Below are 21,365 nucleotides of genomic sequence, written 5' to 3' on the forward strand. Positions count from 1 at the left end.
TTTTAACATATAATCCAACTTTTTGTTAAAACTTATTTTGTTTAAGCTACTTATTTCACAAAGCACTACACTGTACTTGCTGTGAATGGCTGAATTATTTCCTACAGCAGACACAGTCAAGGTACTCCACTCAAATTATATTAAAAATAAGCATTTTATGGATTGAACATTACTCAAATCAGCCTTTACTGTTTAAAAATCGTCCGGTGGTACATCTCTAACACATTGTATTTTGAGGAATATTGAGGAAAATCCTTGTCCAAACACCTCTCTTGTGTCTTTACCCATGCACCAAAATGCTCTGGCACAACATAATTCCAGACAGAACAACCAGTTGTGATGGTCAGTGTTTTATTTTCTAATTATTTACTAATGCAACTTTTCCATTGCTATTTGGGGTAAACCCCAAATCTTATTTATAAGCACACATAGAAAAAACACTTAGATTTAATCATGTAAAATAAAATAGTTACCCATAAACCATGATAGAACTGAATACTGAAGGAGTCCATCATTGTTCCGGTCCCCAAGAAAACCCATCCTGCCTCCCTCAACGACTACCGCCCTGTAGCCCTCACCTCAGTAGTGATGAAGATCTTTGAACAGCTGGTCAGAGACTTCATCATTTCTTCATTACCAGATACACTCGACTCACTACAGTTTGTGTATCGTCCCAACCGATCCACGGATGACGCCATATCACATCTCCTCCACACAGCACTCACCCACATGGACACTTGGAAGGGAAATTATGTCAAAATGCTTTTCATTGACTACAGTTCAGCATTTAACACAATAATCCCTTCCACACTCACCACCAAGCTGGAGCACCTGGGACTCAGCTCATCTCTCTGTCAGTGGATCTCCAACTTCCTAACCGGGAGACCACAGGCAGTAAGGATGGGTGGACATGTCTCAACCTCCATCATCCTCAGCACTGGAGCCCCCCAGGGCTGTGTCTTGAGCCCCCTGCTGTACTCCCTGTACACATACAACTGTACAGCCACTACTAACTCCACCACCATCATCAAGTTTGCTGACGACACTGTCAGGGTGGGCCTGATCTCTGACAACGACGAGACGGCCTACCTGGAGGAGGTTGGAAATCTGGAGAACTGGTGCCAGAGGAACAATCTCCACCTGAACGTCAGCAAGACAAAGGAGTTAATAGTGGACTTCAGTACAAAGCAGGAGAGGACCTACCAGACCCCTGTTATCAACAGGAGCCCAATGGAGAGAGTGGACAGCTTCCGTTACCTCGGTGTTAACATCATGCAGGACCTGTCATGGTCCTGTCACATCAACACCGTGGTGAAAAAGGCCCGGCAGCATCTTTACCACCTCAGACGCCTGAGAGACTTCAGACTGCCCTCCAAGGTGCTTAGGAACTTCTACTCCTGCACCATAGAGAGCATCCTGATGGGAAATATCTCAACCTGGTTTGGGAACAGCACCATGAAGGACAGGCGAGCCCTACAGAGGGTGGTTCGATCAGCCGAACGAATCATCCGTACCAAGCTCCCTGACCTTCAATCTATCTACAGCAAACGGTGCTGTACCAGGGCCAGGAAGATAGTGAAGGACCTCACCCACCCCAACAACGGACTCTTCTCTCTGCTGCGATCAGGGAAGCGCTTTCGCTCCCTGAAATCCAACACAGAGAGAATGAGGAGGAGCTTCTTCCCGCAGGCTGTCTGAGCTCTCAACAACAACAGTACTCCAGCACTTTCACCTCCAATCACTTCGGACTCTTTTGCACAAAATCACTTTGCACATAATCACTCTTTTTTTTTATGGCTCTTTTTCTCTTTTCTTTAAACATTGTCTGTAACTCATTTGCACACCTTCACCCTACCAGTTACACATATTTTATGTTAAAGACGTAAAAGTGTAATATTTGGTTATGTTTGCAATATTTGCATATTGGTTCATTGTATACTTGCAACATTTGCAAAACTGTTGTCTGTAGTAGTCGCAAAAAGCATTTCACTGCATATCATACCGTGTATGACTGTGTATGTGACAAATAAAAATTTAATTTGAATTTGAATTTGAATACCCAATGCACCCCATACTGTTCACAGGTGATATGAAAATCCTTTCTGATGGTTTCTTGTTTAATACATGAATGTCCGTACATGAGTGTCTAAAAAGGCCTATTTTATCAACAATTCCTTGGGGGTTGGTTGGACCATTAAAAACAATAAAAATCCCATTGGCTTTTGTAAACAAAACATACTGTCACATTTTCTAAGAATGAAAGACAAATGTTTATTTGGTGAGGTTAAATAAAATACTCTTATTTTCTCTCTGTCACTAGCTCTAAAGCACACACACACACACACACACATATGAACGGAAGCTTGTTGGCAAAGGTGTATTCAGTTGTCAGAAGTAAATGTCAGACCGCATACTAATGCACTCAATTTTACAAACACGCAGTCCAGCCACACGCAGGCACTCATGTACCCACACGCCAACACCTACACCCACTTGCATCCAAAAATACAGAACAAAATGCCCCTTCCATCCATTTATACATAAATAAACAACAATAAACGCACACACCCCAACACACATAAAAACACTTTTCAGTATAGCATGCAGAGTGTGTGTGTGTGTCTCTGTGTATAGACAGATAGATAGTATGTGTACAGACAGACAGACAGACAGACAGACAGATGAATACAATGATAGTTCATTGCTGTGACACATTAGCTATGGGTTTAAGGAAAAAAATATGAAGGTCAAACTTCAAAAACCAGAGTGTTGACTAAAGGGATGATTGGAAGTCATATGACATTTACTGATGTGTTGATTCTCAGTAACATTAACCTGCGGTGGCAAGCAAAGTGAAATGGCTAGATATGGCTGCATTAAACAAAAAGCCAGTCTAAAATTCAGGGGAAACTGTCCAAAGATTTTATTCATGTAAGTTCCAAAGACAGCTTTTTACATTTTTATTACAATCTGGAATTATTAAACACAATACAATACACAATACAATTTTTTTATGGTGGACTATATAATGTGGACACATATGCTACACATCCCCAGTAATATGCATCAGAAACCATTATAATATAAACCATTAGCAAATAAAGGATTTCATGCTGTTGAATAAAACTGTTTAAATACGATGCATTTAATTGAATCTACATGCATAAACAATGTATTATAAGACCATTAATACAGCAGCAAAACAGAGTAGGCTATTCCTTAAAAAATATATATTACACCATTTACTGAAAAGAATGCCTGAATAAATGAGGACCAAGATCTCGTCTTAGCAGCTTGTTTCAGTTGAACTTCAGTTGCCATTATTTCTGTAGTACCATGAGTAAAAAGCATATCTACACTGAAGAAAAATCTCACAAGTTGATTATAGCTATTAAGAATGTCATGTGTTTAGAAGTAAAACTACACTCGTAATAAAAAAAGGAATCAAATACCTGCGACCGAAACACTTTTTTGCTATGTAATGCTTTTCATGCACGCATCTTCTTATCCGTGACTGGTGCTGTTTGGGGTCCTTTAAAAGTCTTTTGGCTCTTTGTAGGCTTCTTTCATGTCCAGGAACTACAGATTCCAGTGGTCTTGCAACAACTTTCCCCCTAACTAATTGTGGCTTTGTACATGAGCATCAGCCTTGCAATAGCTGTTGTTTGGGTTACCAGTTTCAAGCTAATTTACTCTTCTTTGATTCAGTTGAGAGAGAATAGAATGATTAGACTCTTGATTCGATCTTGACTTGAACAAAATGAAAACATTTCTTTAAGTCAGATATCTGTTTTGAGCGTGATGTCAACATTTGATATTGACCAATAGATTTATATTGACAGAATTTATATGGACTTGTTGTAGGTGCTCTGCATCTGTTTCACTGTCAAGTACCCACTGCTGCTGGGCTGGACGGTTGTGGACGCCAACCTGCCAGAGATGTGGGTGGCAGCAGCTTCCCACATTGGCTCAAGTTGGGCCGACGGTGGAGCACCGTGTCCTCCTTCTTCTCTGTCCTCCATCCCAACCCCAGAATCAGGGCTCAAGGGCTCAAGCCACTGGCTGTTTAGGTGACCACATTTCTCCAAGTGCTCCAGCTGCTCATACGAGGAACTGCCTGTGGGTGAGTGGTGTCCTTTCTCGTCCCTGGTCTGATGCCCTCGATGGTCATGGTAAGTGAAGTAGTTGGGACAGGAGTATATTTGGATGGAGCCAGGCCGGTACTCTGAGAAATAGCCAACGTTGGAGAAGCCAGATAATTCGCCGTTGCTTCTGCAGTCATTGATGTTTTCCTTGTCATTGGGATAGAGGAGGGCCTTGGTGGTGCAGGAGAAATATGGGTCAGTATTATAGGCGGGGCAGACTTCCACCGGGGAGATGTCATCCCTGGACACTGAGGCGGCAAACGACTCTGGAGTGAAGTAAGGACTCAGCCATTCCTATAGAAATGTCATGAGGACAAACATGGCATATGTAATTTTTTTTCTTTGGTGAAAGAGTTCTCAGAAAGAAATGCTCCACAGTTTGCTAAACACTAAGGGTAAGTTTTCTGTTCATGGAGAATGAAGCCTAGTCCTAGACTGAAAGCGTTTTTGAACGGAAAATATCATTGATGTTCCCTTTTAGGACTAGGCTCAGTCTATGAACTGGATACCAACCTGAAATGTATGTGCCTGCTTGAGTTCATCAGAGTTTATTTCAATGCTGTGGCAAGCAAAGGAACCAGACCAAAGAATAAATATAACAGACAGCATTGCTGTGCTTAAGTACCATTCTTATCCTAAATCTTATTGGTTCTAATTCTAATGTGAAAAGGTTAATGTCAATGGAGGATTAAATTTTGAAATGGTTATCTTGGCAGAAATAAGCCTTCTGGGCCACAATAGCCTATACTATCTAGTATAATATAAACTGCTGAATTTGCAGTCACAAACAGAGAATTTCCCTCATTAATGTTGATGTTTTCAGAATCATATACATTTATTTTGCTGTGCTTTGATATTGAAATTGAAAGTGCTGTTTTAAATATGCATAGCAATTTTAAATATGCAATATAAATATGCAGTTTGAAAGGTTTAAAGTTAATGTAAATGGGATAGTGTGTACTGAGAGTCAATAAGTATTGCAGTATTGAACCATATAGGATAGAATTATTTTCCTGTGATTATGTGGTAGTGATGGGTCATACGTGGGGACCATATTTAAGTCCAGTTTTCTCTGTAAAACCAGGAATGTAACAAATTTGCCCATACCCTTCTATATTGGACCATCTACATTGACCACAAAACTTGTTCAACCACAAAATCTTCATAGTTCTCAGTTACGAAAATTAATGAAAAAAATAAAACTATCACTTTTCTGTATTTTCAGTATTGTAAAATGTACAATAATAAATAAATATGTATCATAATAATGATAATATATGTTTATTATCCATATTATTACTGTTCCTCACAACTTTCTGGTGTGTATAAATAAAGTTGAATGATCAGAAACATTCCTTAAATGCACAGTTCCACATAGCAGACCCTGATTTTTGTTAGACTCTGGATTATGAGAATGAAATAAACCTGAGGTGTGCCCACCTGGAACTGCAGAGAATGAAGACCCTGGGAATCTTTGGACAGATCAAGCATCTGCTGATCCTTCTTTCTTAAGTAACTTTAGCAGAATCAGAAACAAGATCACACAAAAGCCATTTGCACACATTTGTATTCCTATCATTGTGTGCACATACCATACAATGAATTTTTACACTATGTACATTTATACACTATATACATTGATACCTATGCACAAAACCATTGTGAGTTAGGTTCAAAATATTAAAGAACAGCTGAATTAACCCTAATAACCAAAAAATTTTAATGAAACAATTATTTACATTATTGGGGCCAGACAGTGTGGATATGGCTAAGAAAATAGGTCCACAAACACATACAACTTTTTACAAATGACAGGAAGATATTTCTGATCACATGCTGATAAATAACAATCCAACTCACCAGTGACCTTTGATGCTTTTCCATATCACAGCCAAAATCACATTTATAAGAACAAAGATGGCCACACCCAACATCAGTGAGATGATGTTGTTAGAGCTGGTTGACTCTGAAACACAGTAAATGAAGAAAAATGTCTGTGTGTGTGTGTGTGTGTGTGTGTGTGTGTGTGTGTGTGTGTGTGTGTGTGTGTGTGTGAATATATGTCTAGAATTACATAGTCTAGAATTCTAGGTCTGTGTGTTCGATGTACGGTTCCAATGTAGAACGGAGTGATAAGATCCTGTCACAGCGTAGGATGAGGATCACATAAAACTTGAGCAACTCTTCACCCACTCTTCAGCCTCCAAAGCACGTTTGAACATTTTAACTGTCTTTTGTTTGCATGTCTTCTCTTTGCTGCTAATCAGCAAAAATCACTGCTTAGCTCCAACACGCCCTACAAAAATATTTCTTTAAAAATCTTTTGAATTTTTTTTTTTAAATACTTCACCGAGAGGGTCATTGTATTAATAGTTTTAATGTTACTGACTACCAGGGTGGAGACCATAAAGGTGCAAAACCTCAAATTCCTGTGTCACATTGTTATTTGGGTAAATGACATGCTTGTTCTTCTCAGTAAAGATTACATTTTAAAGAGTCAGTGCACATACTCTGAAAAACTGCGGAAATCTTAGTGCAACGTTCAGTATAACGACGGCTACATATGTCACAAATAAGATGACACATGGGGTATGTTTGACAGGACATGTTCTGCATTGTCCAAAACCCTAACACAAGCATGTCATGACTGCTTAGTATTGTTTGTGTTGCTTCCAAAATGTCAGAAGTCTCAATGTGACAAAGAAAACCCCTCATCAGCTTTTAAATTTAGACATATTACATAGACATCAAAACATTTTAAGCAACAGATGAATTTTGCCAAACTACACAACAACAGACACCAGTTACACAACACAACCTGGTACATGGCGCTTCAGAGACCTCTTGAGGAAGGAACCCTACCAGCTACATTGGGTGATCTTCCAACCTCGGACACCCAAGTGCACTCGGGACTCCAGTCACTCCACTCTGCATGGTACGTTTTCAATAAAGGCTTCATTCTAACTCTGGCCTTGTACGTCTCACCCTTCTGCAGGGTTGTGGAGTTGATTGCCATCCACTGCTGCTGGGTGGGGATCAGTGTGACCTTCTGTGAGCGAGGGGCAAAGAACAGACTGCAGTAAATGAAAAACTTTGGAAATGTCATGCTGCCTGTCACTAACCTGAACTATCCTGTGTATTCAAAAACACATTATCGCTCTGGAAGATTAACTTTTCACAGATGTTTTCACAGATGTTTCACAGAATAAATAGTGATCAATATTTTATATTTTAATGTTTATATTTTTTATATTTAAAATTTTCCTACATTTTTAAATTAAAAAATGTTCACAAATGTCTTTTTGACAGCGACTGATTCAGTGTGTTCATTGATGAGGCATTTGATTTTGTTTAATAAATAATAAACAATTACTGTTTTGTTTAATTGGTATTAAGACTTTATTCATATTTAGTAGGAAGGAAGAGCTGACCAAGAGGTTTGATATGTACATTTGAATCTCATATAGTTCCACATGGCTCTCAACCCTTGGTTTGCTTCCAACAGGTCACATTGCTTAAATGACATCACACCTGCAACCTGCAACTTAAAACATTAAACCCCTGAACACCAACAAATGTTTCTGAATGGTGGAGAGAATGTAGAACACGAACCCCTGGTCGTACACCAGGAGACACTGAGATTATTTTCAATATTCACAGTTGCTGTGTGACAGTGTATGATGGTGTATGTGTAAAAAAAAATGTACCCTGAGAGGTGCAAGTCATTGTGAAAAGTTTGAGAACAGCAGCAACATGAAAACACAAACCTTGTCTGGCTTTGTAACCTGCAGCTCGAACTCATACTCTGTGATAAGAAGAGTTAATTGTGTGCCTTGGCTCCATGTGACGTTGCCTGCAGTACAATTCAGGATACCAGGCGGATGCAGCTTAACTGTAAAACAACAAGACGAGAAGATGGACGTCTCTGCATGTCAGCCCACACAATACGCTGAGCACAGCAATGTTAATGTTATACTCACTGTGGTCTTTCGGCATGTAATGCATTATATTTGAAAACGCTTTTCCGTCACACTTGATCGTAATGTTAACTATGCTGTAAAAGGAGACGGTCTGTAAAAGATAAGGTGTATCAAATCAGATGCACTTTCAATGACTGGGTGCACAATTTGGACATAGTGTCCAAATTTGAAGACACCTGATCCAGGAGGATTTCCTTTTAAAACAAAAATTTGAACAAAATCTTAATTATAACAAACTTAATTATAAAATAATTAGAACACCATACTTTACCTTTTGTAAGATAAAGTAACAGGCTTTAAAGGATTGGTCAGGAGCATTCAAAGGCTTCAATTTGCAATTGCTTTCACTGATGTACAGACACAAAAAAAGCATAATTGTAATATTAATTTTATTATAAGAGATGCACACTCAATTAATTGTTTATACAGTGCATACATCTATATCTATCTCTCTCTCTCTCTCTCTCTCTCTCTCTCTCTATATATATATATATATATATATAAAACATCTCTCTCCCTCAATTATTCTCAGATTTACATCTACAGTATGTACAGTATATTGAATGTGCCAAACTACTTCACGATAACTGCACCGGGCGTGACTCATCTAACTCTCTACCAGAGCAATGATCGTTCCAACACTGACATGTAATATCATAAACACATATTTGGACTGAATGTCTCATCGATAGGATCTAGACAGTGTTGGTGGTGGTGTTACACTTGGTTGATGGTGCCGTGCAGCGTGCAGTTCCCATTGTCGGGCTGATTGGAGGCGTTCCACATGCAGCTGACGTTCTTGTTGTAGTCGTTCACACAGGTCAAACCTGGAGTATATGTGATTATGTGATTCATCACATGTATAACAAGAGTTTACATCTCACGGGCTCCATAGATTCATGGATTTATCACACCATTTACCTCCATGACTCACATTTAAATGACTTGCAGGCAATCATATAGAAAGCTTTGTGATTGTAATATATACTGCATGGATTATATGCGTTCGCTAGCAGCCATGTGAAAGTATGAAAAGCAAACAGACAAATGTAGTGTGACAATGTACCTTGTTGAATTTCAGTGTCTTGTTGAGTTTTCTGGTGACTCACAACCAGCAGCATAAAGAACAGAAGAGAAGATGTCAGCCAGGATCGTCCCATTGCTGCTGTAGGGGCAGATGCTCACTCTAACAACAGAGAAAAAAGGTGTGCAGGAACGTTCTGATTACAATCAGCATTAATTACAGTATGTGAGCAGAAATTAGACATCAACCAATTAACGGCACACACGTTCAACAATCTGTCTTGTGAGTGAAAAGGCTTCTTGTAGATTTACAAATCAGGATGATGTAAGCAGTTAAATGTAAGGGTAAATAGTTTAAGGTTTCTAAACCATACTGTTGTGCCTGGTCAACATATTGTTTTTATATTAGTATGTTCAGACTACTCTACTGCACTAATGCTACTGTTACATGGAAGTGCTGAGAGGTGGAGACCTAAGGTGGAGACTCTCGCGTTCAGAGTCACCGTGGAGATGTTCAAGCAGGAAAACAACCACAAATGGTACTAGATCTACCCAGTGTTGTTTTTTTTTTCCCCGGAAACATAAAATCAAGGCTCATGCACAGTCAACACTTGTCAACACTTCAATGCTAATTTAGACCTGCTGATTATTGAATATAGACTTGCTGCTGAGTGGGCGATTTAACCAGCGCTCGCAAAAACCAATAGCGTTGGAGTAGATGCGAGGGCTGTGTAATCTACGGTTACGAAACCTTTCTCCATTGGCAGTGGAATATGATGCAAGGACACATGAGTGAAGAAAAAAGTAACACTTTTTCAAGCCCCTGCGCCTGCATGGCCCACCTTCTAGAAAGACATATTTTGCTTGACATATTTTTACAGTGTTTAAGCTTCAAATTGTATTTTGCCTGTTTAAAAAAAAAGAATCATACATGCAGATGTGAAATAAGTCAAATGAGCACATCAGTGGACCCAGTACACCAGTGGAAATCAGTAAAAACTGAATTCACCCACCTTCTGTTCAGGGTTTCAGCGGAGCGGTCATTGCATCTGTGGAGGTCAGCGTGGAGGTGACGGCTCGGTTGTTTTCACTCCCTCTCTCTCTCTCTCTCTCTCTCTCTCTCTCTATCTGTATCTCTCATTAGCGGTGCTTGGCCCTTCCTTTACCCTCTCACCTCTAATCTGACTGCTACGCATGCTCTCATTGCCATTCGTTCCGTACACTTCTGCTTCTGTGTTTACATTGGTCCCTGCAAGTGCTTTGATCACGGCGCTGGTGACATTTCATTCCGCTGTGACACTTTCAGACCACAGGCTCTTGCTGGGCCTGACGTTTGCAGGAAGATGGGTTGCGAGAAAAAAAAAAAAAGAAGAGAGAGCGAGAGAGACTCTGCATCATTTCAGGTCATTTGCTGAGGGCAAAAACAAGCACGATTAGACCCTGGGCCCCCCCACCGCATTATGATACAGGACCACATCCTGTTTCAGCCAAGCCCAAAAAGTTCAGCCAAAAGCACAAGTGTGTACGCCTTTGCTGTGTGCTCTCATATGTGGCCTACTTGCACCAAATGAGTAGCGAAGTGAATGGTATGCGAACAAGGTGGGTGCACCCTGTCTGATTTAAAATTTAAACGTTAAATAGCCCAGCATCACAGGAAAGGCCCGTGGAACTCCAAGAATCTCTCATCTTCCACATAATTCAATTAAGTATGGTTTTTCATCAGTGGTCTGTGAAGAGCAGCGCCGTAAAGGTCAAGATCAGATCAGCAACATATGCAGCGGCATCTGACAAGTGACATTTTTTTTTTTTTTGGTTCCAGGGTGGTGATTAGTGCTGTGGTCTGCGTAAACAAGTGTGACCTGAAAGATAGAATGAAGGTGTGAAAGTGATGACAGACATTCTTATTTGTTAGGACACTCATGTCCAGCAAGAGTTCCTTTTAAATGTGGAAATCACTCTTTAAACCAATAACACTTTTAAGATCTCCTCTACATTTGGATCAGTGGGCTGAAACCCCACTGACTAGCACTGTGTGCTTAAAGAGCTACACCCTTGACTCTGAGCCGCTCGAGTGGAGGCTGTCTCCGTTATCTGTGAAGGAATAATTGTACAATATAAAAAGCAGAAAATACTGTACATTTCTGCCTGGCTACTTTAGCAAGTTAGGGTGAAAAAAAAAACATGCATTTATTTACATATTTACCAAAAAATGTTTTTCACTCTGAATGCAACGTCCCCCAAAAGAGACAAAGACCAACATACTAAAAAACATACATGGCACTTTTTGTATACATATATATGTAACAGTAGGCAACTATGTAAGGAAATCTGTGCAAATTCTATGCCATAGACATATGGAATTGTCTTATAATTACTCATTATTAATACAGTAATACATGCTTACAGCCATACTAGCCGAAGAACACCCGATCTCATCTGATCTCGGAAGCTAAGGAGGGTTGGGCCTGGTTACAACTTGGATGAGAGACTAGCAGGTGCTGTAAGCATTAGGCAGTGGAGGCCTATCGGTTAAGGAAGCGGCCTCGTAATCAGAAGGTTGTCGAAAGGTGCCACTGAGGTGTCACTGAGCAAAGTACACTCCCCACACACTGGCTGCCTACTGCTCATTAAAAAAGTGATGGTTAAAAGCAGAGGACACATTTCGTTGTGTCACCGTGTGCTGTGCTATGACTTCACTTTTTCTGTCTTTCCATTTCCCCCCAGAGTCGAGCACTTGACCTCTGTGTGCCGTATAGCACTGGTTGTGATGATATGCCCTGTCCAAGTCCCACTAAATGTTGGGGGGGGTCTTCTGAAGAGCAGATTTTCTCTGTAACTGTCACCCCAAATATCCATGTGACAGTTCATTCGTGTTTACAATACACCCCCCCCCCCCAACATTAAACAAACAAGAGCTATGGTTTACTTTGTAAAACACCGTAAAACACTGTAAAAAAAAAGTGCTCGCTAAACATTAAAAACTGTAGTAATTGCCATAATGTAAGTATGCCAATCAAACCTGCTGTAATCTGTTCATTTACATTACATCAATGTAAAAATATTCGTGCGAGAGATCACTTCCTTTTTTTAGCCAGTTTTCACTTTTTTCAGTGTGGCGGGTAAGGAAACAGACCCATAATTGTAAGGTTGCCGAAATCCTGAACCACCAAGGTGCCACTACCAAAGTATCGTCCCCTTTCATGGCTGCCCACTGCTCACCAATGGGATGGGTTAAATGCAGAGATCACATCTCACTGTGCTGTGGTGAGTCACATGTGACAACTAATAACTTTTATGTGCTGATTGAGAATGAAGTGGTTTAAACGATTCTAGCCTTTCATTCTGTGTACAACACAGCATGCAAATTTCCCACTTGCGGGACTAATAAAGGGTCATCTTATCTTATCTTATCTCTTACAACACATCCATGTTTTCTTCACCCTGACAGCTGAGTTGGTAAATTCAGAGATGAAGTAACATCATCACTCTCAACCCACAGATACAGACATGACACCTGATATCTGCAAACATGAACTATGCTGAAAAACTAGGTTTCGGTGGTTTTTCATTCAAACCACGTCAGTTGAGTTGTCAGTTTACATTACGCCACCACATCTTAGGGCAGAAAGACGCAAAAATCCCACATTCATCTTTCTGTTCTGTTTGCCGTTGACTTTCCTTTACTTTAAACTGTTTTTCTTTCCCTTTAACATCAAAAGTGGTCTGTTGCTCAGTATTTAATTAGCATATGATGACAAACTCAGAAATACTATGGAAAAAACACATCGGAAAACAGTTTGCGTCATTTTTTGCTGAGAAAGAAACGTAGGGACGTGACAATGGTTACCAAACTGATACCTCGTATTCACTGTGCAACACATTTCAAAGCCACTCTGATTGTAGGTGGTGCAGATATGAAGAAATGCATACCAGACCAGCGGTTTCCAGTCCATTGTTTTATTAGCAAGTCTGTCTTACACACGTTTACCGTATTTGCTCACACAACTGACATTCAAGCTGCATTTTGGTTATACAAAATGTCTGATTTGTAGTCTGATTTCCCAGTATGGGTATCTAATTGAAAACTCTAATTGAAAAATAAAAAATTACACATTTAGCTGACACACTGACGTAAACCAAGCTACATTGTACATTAAAGAGAAACACTGGAGAATTTGATTGGCGACGTGACATTTTCCGCTTCTGACTCACAGTCTCCATAGACTCCACAGAGTAGGTGAGACTAAACTTTTCAAAAATGTAAAATTTGTACACTTTTCACACGAACACTAAAAATGTATGTCTCATACCAGAATGGATTCAAAAGCAATTTCTATTTGTTCATAATATAATTGCACATTGCGTGTTGCGCAACTGTTTACATTTCTCTGCAGCTGAGTGTGAACGCGAGAAGGAAAGTGTGTGTGTGTGTGTGTGTGTGTGTGGGTGAGTGAGTGGCGTCTTTACTACAATGAAGTGCCCGTACTCAGACAGGGCATCAGACAGGGTGAGGCTGCGCTGTGCAAGGGAACCATGTGTCAGGTTGCAGTGCTTTCACAATTCATCCAGCCGTGCCCTTCATTAGCTTCCTTTCCTTCAGGGCCTTCGTCAGATTCCGGTTCAGAAAGTTTCTCTCTGACCATCGGACTGAAACAGGAAGACATCAATTTGCCGAAGGCTGGGAACAGGGATCAGGAATAAATAAAAAAGCACTTACCCATGTCATCCGCCTTGCGCCCATACCAGTGTTCTGGGTCCTGTTGTCCCACTGGGTGAGCCACATAGGACTCTTTCACCAGTGATGTTCCCATCAATGGAGCACCTGGAATACAAGTGTCCAATAAACTCATACCTCAAAAAAAGAGAAAGTGGTTGTTATTTTTATTAATTACAGAAATAAAACTGCTGAATTTAGACTGTTTGATCGACCGCGGAGATGTACCAGGAAAGATATCTGCACGCAGGCAGTGGCTCAGGCTGTGATAGGCTGCATGTGGGGCTGTGATCATGACTTCTTTTACTTGGTAGTGAGGTGGCTCAAAGAAAGGGACCAGTTTCCTCATCTGGGATGCAGACACACGGGCCGCCATTTATTAAGAGCATTGTTGATCACAGCGTTTTCTTATGTGACATGTCTGGGCTCATAAGACCAGAAAGTGTGGCCATTCTGTTCTCACAAGGCACGAAATTTGGTAGGACTCACCTTTGCCTGCTCCTCTTCTAGCTCAGTGGACACTGGAGTGGACTGGACACTCATCACAGCCAAGCAGTCTGGTGGGCTTCGGTAATATTCAGAAACATAAACTCAAAAGCTCCAACCTCTCAAAAAGCCCATCCGATCATTCGGAAGCAGGTTCCATTTTTCGCCTGGTTTTAAACGAAACACGGGACTCTACTTACCCGTGACCCTGTTGCCATAACGCGTCTGCAAAACACTTCATCAACTATTCAGGAGAGCCATCACTTATTTAACGTGTGGCACCTTCAGCATTCTGCAGGAGTTCAGAGGGTTGTCATCCGAAGCATGCAGTTAAAAGGCCATTCAACATTCCTAACAACTGGTGAAGGAGTAAATACAGTGGATGCAAAAAAATTACACACCCTCTGTTTACATAGCAGCTTTTGGTGATGTGAAAAAAAATGAGTCTATAATATCATTCCAAAACTTTCCCCATCTTTGATGTGACATATAATTTGAAAAGCAAGCAAAAAAATGTATTTCTTTTTTTTTTTTTTTTATTTTAAAAATATAATATCCAGTGTAGGGCATCATCTGTAAAATTGTGTATGCAAGCTTCGCTCTCTAGTGGACCTGTAGTGTAATAACATACCATACTAATTACAATCTAATTAGGCGGATCATGATTTTGCACACTGCACGTGTCTTTCCTAGGGGGAACCAATATAATGATTTATCCTTACCAGTTTTCCTAGTAATCCAACAGACTTGTCCACTTGATTATTCGCTGATTTTTAAAATATAATTTAATAGTTATTAAACCATTTAGAAATCAGGACTCCTGTGTTTTGACATAATGTCACTGATGTGTTCTTTTTATGTATAAGTAATTGGAAAAACCCATGTTTGTATAGTCGTGGCCAAAAGTATTGAGAATGACACAAATACTGTTTTTTATTATGGCAATTTGCATATGCTCAGAATGTTAACAGATGAATTTCAGATGAAGTCCCTCTGCCATGAAAATGCATTTCAGCCCTGCCACAAAAGGACCTGATGGGATCCTTTCAGTGATCCTCTCGCGAGACACAAGAGAGAGTTTTGGTGAGCACAAGACTGGAGATCATTCTGTCATGCTGAAATGCTAAAATAGCAGGCCTGATGCTGTAAAAGGACGATGATGCTTGAAATCATTGTTCTTCCTCTGTTAACCATGGCTACCTGCAAGGAAACACGTGCAGTCATCATTGTGCTGTATAAGGAGGGCTAAGATTGCACCTAAACGAACCATTTAGGTCATCATCAGTGAGGTGGAGACTTTTGTAGGACGGCCTGGTGTCAAGAAGGGCAGCAAAGAAGCCACTTCTCTCCAAGAAAATCATCAAGGACAGACTGATAATCTGCAAAAAGTGCAAATATTGGACTGCTTGTACTGAGGTAAAATCATTTTCTCTGATGAAGCCCTTTTTTGATTGTTTAGAGCATCTGGAAAAATGATTGTCCGGAGAAGAAAAGGTGGGCGCTTTTATCAGTCCTGTCTCGTGCCAACAGTAAAGCATCCTGAGACTATTCATGTGTTGGGCCGCTTCTCATCCGAGGTGTGGGCTCACTCACAATTTTGAACACAGCCATGAATAAAGAATGGTACCAAAACATCATCCGACAGGAACTTCTCCCAACCATCCAAGAACAATGCTTTTTCCAGCATAATGGAGCAATGTGCCATATGGCCAAAGTGATAACCGAGTGTCTCAGGGGAACAAAACATTGAAATTTTGGGTCCATAGCCAGGAAACATCCCACACCTTAAGTTTACATTTACAGCATTTATCAGACGCCCTTATCCAGAGCGACTTACAATCAGTAGTTACAGAGGCAGTCCCCCCTGGAGCAACTTAGAGTTAAGTGTCTTGCTCAGGGACACAATGGTAGTAAGTGGGATTTGAACCTGGGTCTTCTGTTTCATAGGCGAGTGTGTTACCCACTAGGCTACTACCACCCCTTGTGGTCAATCCTCAGGCAGGTGGACAAACAAAAACCAACAAATTCTGAGAACCTCCAAGCACTGATTATGAAGGAATGGGTTACCATCAGCCAAGATTTGGCCCAGAAGTTGATTGACAGCATGCCAGGGCGAATTGTAGAGGTCTTGAAGAAAACTTAAAATGCTTGTAATTAAACTACAATAAACCACAGAAACTGACAAAAAGCACACTTCGTGAAAACCATTACTTGTGTTATTCTCAATGACAATGGGTGAAACTTCAGTGGTTGAAACAGACCAACCAAAACCTTATATGTGCATATAAAGTGTTTTTATTTCCAAAACAGCAGCATCAGTTTTTGTGAAAGAAATCAGTTGGTTTAATAAAATCTCATATGAAAGTGCACTCTGCAAAGTATTCTTTTAGATGTCCAAGATGAACAAAATCTTTAATAGTAAAATATCCTATACATTCACAGCATCATCCAGCAAAGAAGCAAATATACACAAATGTTGTGCACATATAATTAATTTTTTCACCCAGCGCGTTTCCTTTCAGAACAGCGACCTCTTCATACTTGCTTCCCTTTGCCCTCTGATATTACATGCTCTGGCGCAGCCCGGTCAAACCACTCAGACCAGGACCCATCATACACACACACACCGGGGTGCCCACATAGGTGGGCCGCCAAGGCGATGTGACAAGCAGTGACCCCTGAGCCGCAGGTCACCCAGATGGGCCGCTGAAGGTCCACGCCGGCCTCTTGGAACATCCTGTGCAGCTCTTCTGGATCTTTCTCTAGGCCAGAGGACTGCATGAAGTTGGGGAACGGCATGTTTATCGCACCTGGAATGTGGCCAGGCTCTGTGTCTGCAGGGATGTTCCATGTCAAAGAAAGAGCAAAAGGACATTACATTTTTTTTTAAAAAGGCGGTGATTCAATAAACACACCCCTACTGCTTTACCAGCATTCAAATACTAATGAACATTAATTAATACACAACATTATTACGTTAGCATACAGTACAGGCAAAAGTTTTGACAGACCTTCTCATTCAATGTGTTTTCTTTATTTTCATGACCATTTACATTTGTAGATTCTCACTGAAGGCATCAAAACTATGAATGAACACATGTGGAGTTATGTACTTAACAAAAGAAGGTGAAATAACTGAAAACATGTTTTATATTCTAGTTTCTTCAAAATAGCTGCCCTTTGCTCTGATTACTGCTTTGCACACTCTTGGCTTTCTCTCAATGAGCTTCAAGAGGTCGTCACCTGAAATGGTTTTTCAACAGTCTTGAAGGAGTTCCCAGAGGTGTTTAGCACTTGTTGGCCCCTTTGCCTTCACTCTGTGGTCCAGCTCACCCCAAACCATCTCGATTGGGTTCAGGTCCGGTGACTGTGAAGGCCAGGACTCCACTTTTGTGTAGTATATAACTCCACATGTGTTCATTCATAGTTCTGATGCCTTCAGTGATAATCTACCAATGTAAATGGTCATGAAAACAAATAAAACACATTGAATGAGAAGGTGTGTCCAAACTTTTGGCCTGTTCTGTACATCAAGCATTGGATACTGTACAAACATACACATACAGTTTAGATATAGATGCAATAAGTATTGAATAGGTACTATATATATATATATATACACACATACATATACACACGGTTGATTAGTTGTAAAAGGTGTATGTGGTGCTTCTATTAAAGTGTCAGAAAATGGACACTAAACATTACTTTAGAAAGTTTATAGGGCATGCACCAGTAATGTTATCATTTTAAAATTGCATGGGAACAAATATTGGGTTTGCACAGTGGGAAAAGTCGGGGTCACGTGGCAGCACGTACTTTCTCGCGGTTCTGGTTCAGTACCGCGGAACCTTCCGTTAGAGCGAGCGTCGACGACTTGGAACCTTTTATTGATGACATTTTCCAACACGTCCTCGTAGGTCTTCACCCACGATCGGTCCGCCGCGGCCCGGAAGTGCGCGCTCTCCGGGCGGCGGTGCTCAGACGTGACCGGGTGGCCCTCGTCGCGCCAGACCTTCATCCCCCCGTTCAGCACCGACACCGAGCTGTGGCCGAACAGCCGGAACATCCACCACACCCGGGGCGCGGAGAAGGCGCCGAAGTCACTCGTGTCGTACACGACGACGTGCGTGTCGTTCGCGATGCCCAGCTTGCCCACGTACTCGGCGAAGTCGCGCTCCGTGGGCAGCATGTGGTCATAGGAAGAGGATTTATCGCAGCACTCGTCGATGTCGAAAAAGGACGCGCCCGGTATATGGCTCTGCGTAAACTCCTCTTTCGGGTTGCGGTTGAACTTCGGAAGGTACCATGACGAGTCGAGGATTCGCAGTTTCGGCCCGACGCTGTTTTTTTTTATTGCCTCGGCCAGCCACTTCGCAGCCACAAGAGCTCGGACCTGGGCTGCCATGGTTTGGAGCAAATTTCAGAGTTGCCAAATCCTGCTAAAATAATCAGCAATCTGCTTCGCGGAAAGGGAATTCATGAATTGGCTTATTATGCATGGTACTGGCAACCCGAGTCTTGGGAATGGGCGGGTAGAAGGGGGCGTGGTCTTGCGTTGGGGAGTCTCTGTGTCGCTGTTTGATTGCGTGGCCACCGATCGGATTTCTATCCCCCGTTTGGGGGGACGCAGGGGACGGCAGGAGATTCTCTGACTGGCTGGAGCGGCATCTAATAATCAGCTCACAAAGCGAGACACGAGGCTGAAGTTACGTCCTTATGGGAATTGTCCGTTCCACCTTAAATAGTGCTCCGCAGTCTGCAGTACCCGTATTGCGACCCTAGCGGCTCCAGTTCAGCGAGGCTTCTGTTCCAGAAATAAAGAACGTTTTAAATCTGTATATGGTGATGATCTCTGAGCCCACTCAACATTAGAACTATTGGAAATGGTATCAAGTGTTACCTGTCTGGCTCAACACTGTAACACAGTACATTTCACACGGGAACTGTGCATTGGATTGATGAATGGCAATCTTTTATAAAATAATAATACTGTTTAAAAGCTCCGTGCCACTGAAAACGCACGTAAAACAGGATGCGTAGAAATAGTATAAACCAGTACCTTTCTGGCCCAAAACACTTTTCACTGTAAAATTGACCTGGAAACTTGGCTCATGTGCCCAGAGATTTATGATGAATATGAACATTTCCATGTAAAATAACTAGTATTGCAGCCAACAGACAATTCGAATCAGGAGCTGTGAATAATGAGGCAGCCTCAGGGTCTCTAAATTCTATCACAACCATATAAGCGAGAAGTGAGCCCGCTTACTGCTGCTGCTCTATGGAGCTAATATTATGACAAAACTATTTGAATGTGAACAGGGCTTAATTCTTACACCTGTCTAAAAGGGAGGGAGGTGGGCTGCTTCCAAATAAAGCACATGTCATTCAGAATATTGTCTATCCAAGCTCATTGTGTCACAATAATATTTTTACTGGGTTGGAGGATGAGTGTCGATAGTGGGGTGCAAAATTAACACCAATGGAAAAAGTACAAGAAAAGCACATGTGTTACGAGTGTGTTACAAACTAGGTTCTGGTGAGACCAGATTAATAATGACAACTTTCTTTTATAAAGAACATAAAAGCAAATATTGTGGCAGAAATCTTAACCTATTTTCAATTAGGTAAAAAACAATTGTGTATGTACAAATACAGAACTACATCTGAGTGAGAGTGAAGTGATTGTCATTGTGAAACAATGCAGCACAGCACACGGTGACACAATGAAATGTGTCCTCTGCTTTTAACCATCAGCAGTGTGTGGGGACGATGCTTTACTTTGTCGGTTCGGGATTTGTACTGCCAACCTTCTGATTACTGGGCCGCTTCCTTAACCACTAGACAACCACCCCATACTAAGATGATCCTTTATTAGTCCCACAAGTGGGACATTTACAATTCTACAACCCCATACACAACAAAAGTATATTTTTCAATATATTATGTGCCAATATATTTCCTGTATATTCATGTATTGTGAATTGTACATAGTAATATATGTTGATATATTCTATAATAATATATTTTATATGTAACCAATATATAAATATATAAATAAGTTTCGGTTCCCGACATGGCAGCACCGTGCTCTGTGTTGGTAGCAGTGGGCTCAGCCCTGGTGTGACAAAAGTTGAAGATGTTTTGAGTGAGCTTTTGAGTTGTCCCTTTGTCCCTTGTTGTCCCTTTGTTGTCCCTGGCTGGTGGAACAACTTGCCCTGCTCCATTCGACTAGCTGGGACTACTACCACATTTAAGAAGTAGCTGAAAATCCACTTATTCAAAAAACACACACACATGCACACACTGCACTTTGTCTAGCACTTAACAATTTCCGAGCATGTTCTTTTTCTGACAAGTTAATCCTTATCAGGGCTCTTAGTTTTGTAAACTCAAAATCTATAGAAATTGAACGAGAATTGCTGGTGTCTTCCTCCTGACAGAGCATTTTGCAGGGTGGGCATGGCTTTGTCTCTGGGGGGGACAAAGCCCACCTCAGCCCCCTGTGGTCTTGTCTCTGCTACTACCACGCTTTTTCTAAGAACAGATCATAATAGCTCATAATAATCATGAAATTAGAGTGTGTGTGTACTTCATAGAATGTAAAAAAATTATCTGACCTTGCCACTTGCCTAATTCCGTTTTAGCTAATGTTAGTCAGCTTCTTTTTTGTAAGCTATTATAGGTGGAATGCCCGCTGTGTGCTGCAACGAAGAAAGTCTTTGTTTATTGTGTAAGGGAGGGTAACTATAACAGTGTCTTTTCAAATTCCTTTTGGAAGCAGCACAGTGTCACGGGGTAAGGCCCGCGTGATTTGAAAAATTTAAGTCACAGGGACACGATTACCTTGTCAATGCCCAATCTTCTGCACAGTCTCTATATAGAGAGCACAATTTTAGACAGTTCATCATATCCGCAGTTTTGCAACACAGTATACAAACACTGAGCAGTTGATTGTGCATTTGCTACAGTTTGCTTCTGACTGTGAGGAAGGTTTCTTGTTTCAAAACCAAA

General features: G+C 41.1%; 3 protein-coding genes across 5 annotated transcripts; all 3 read right to left on the reverse strand.

Moving 5' to 3' along the window:
- Positions 1 to 2,951: 2,951 nt before the first annotated feature.
- On the reverse strand, positions 2,952 to 10,427 carry il2rb (interleukin 2 receptor, beta). Of its 2 annotated transcripts, none has more exons than XM_028986961.1 (10): positions 10,162 to 10,427; positions 9,192 to 9,311; positions 8,847 to 8,952; positions 8,397 to 8,472; positions 8,126 to 8,216; positions 7,913 to 8,037; positions 7,008 to 7,194; positions 6,006 to 6,111; positions 5,586 to 5,661; positions 2,952 to 4,439 (listed from the first exon to the last, which is right to left on the reverse strand). In XM_028986961.1, the coding sequence occupies exons 2-10, from the start codon at positions 9,283 to 9,285 to the stop codon at positions 3,846 to 3,848; spliced, it is 1,455 nt and encodes a 484-aa protein (XP_028842794.1). In that variant the 5' UTR covers positions 9,286 to 9,311; positions 10,162 to 10,427; the 3' UTR covers positions 2,952 to 3,845. The 2 variants fall into 2 exon arrangements, with proteins under 2 accessions (XP_028842794.1, XP_028842795.1); XM_028986962.1 differs by having other exon boundaries at positions 2,953 to 4,439; positions 7,131 to 7,194.
- Positions 10,428 to 13,578: 3,151 nt separating this feature from the next.
- cimip4 (ciliary microtubule inner protein 4) lies at positions 13,579 to 14,544 on the reverse strand. 2 transcript variants are annotated; one of them, XM_028987753.1, is made up of 4 exons: positions 14,352 to 14,544; positions 14,091 to 14,211; positions 13,866 to 13,970; positions 13,579 to 13,795 (listed from the first exon to the last, which is right to left on the reverse strand). In XM_028987753.1, the coding sequence occupies exons 1-4, from the start codon at positions 14,403 to 14,405 to the stop codon at positions 13,710 to 13,712; spliced, it is 366 nt and encodes a 121-aa protein (XP_028843586.1). In that variant the 5' UTR covers positions 14,406 to 14,544; the 3' UTR covers positions 13,579 to 13,709. The 2 variants fall into 2 exon arrangements, with proteins under 2 accessions (XP_028843586.1, XP_028843585.1); XM_028987752.1 differs by having other exon boundaries at positions 13,866 to 14,000.
- Positions 14,545 to 16,517: 1,973 nt separating this feature from the next.
- On the reverse strand, positions 16,518 to 18,776 carry mpst (mercaptopyruvate sulfurtransferase). Its single transcript, XM_028987327.1, has 2 exons — positions 18,168 to 18,776; positions 16,518 to 17,182 (listed from the first exon to the last, which is right to left on the reverse strand). Exons 1-2 carry the CDS (start codon positions 18,754 to 18,756, stop codon positions 16,884 to 16,886), a joined length of 888 nt encoding a protein of 295 aa, XP_028843160.1. The 5' UTR covers positions 18,757 to 18,776; the 3' UTR covers positions 16,518 to 16,883.
- Positions 18,777 to 21,365: the final 2,589 nt, after the last annotated feature.

The sequence above is a fragment of the Denticeps clupeoides genome, chromosome 7 (assembly GCF_900700375.1).
Source record: "Denticeps clupeoides chromosome 7, fDenClu1.1, whole genome shotgun sequence".
Lineage (NCBI taxonomy): Eukaryota > Metazoa > Chordata > Actinopteri > Clupeiformes > Denticipitidae > Denticeps > Denticeps clupeoides.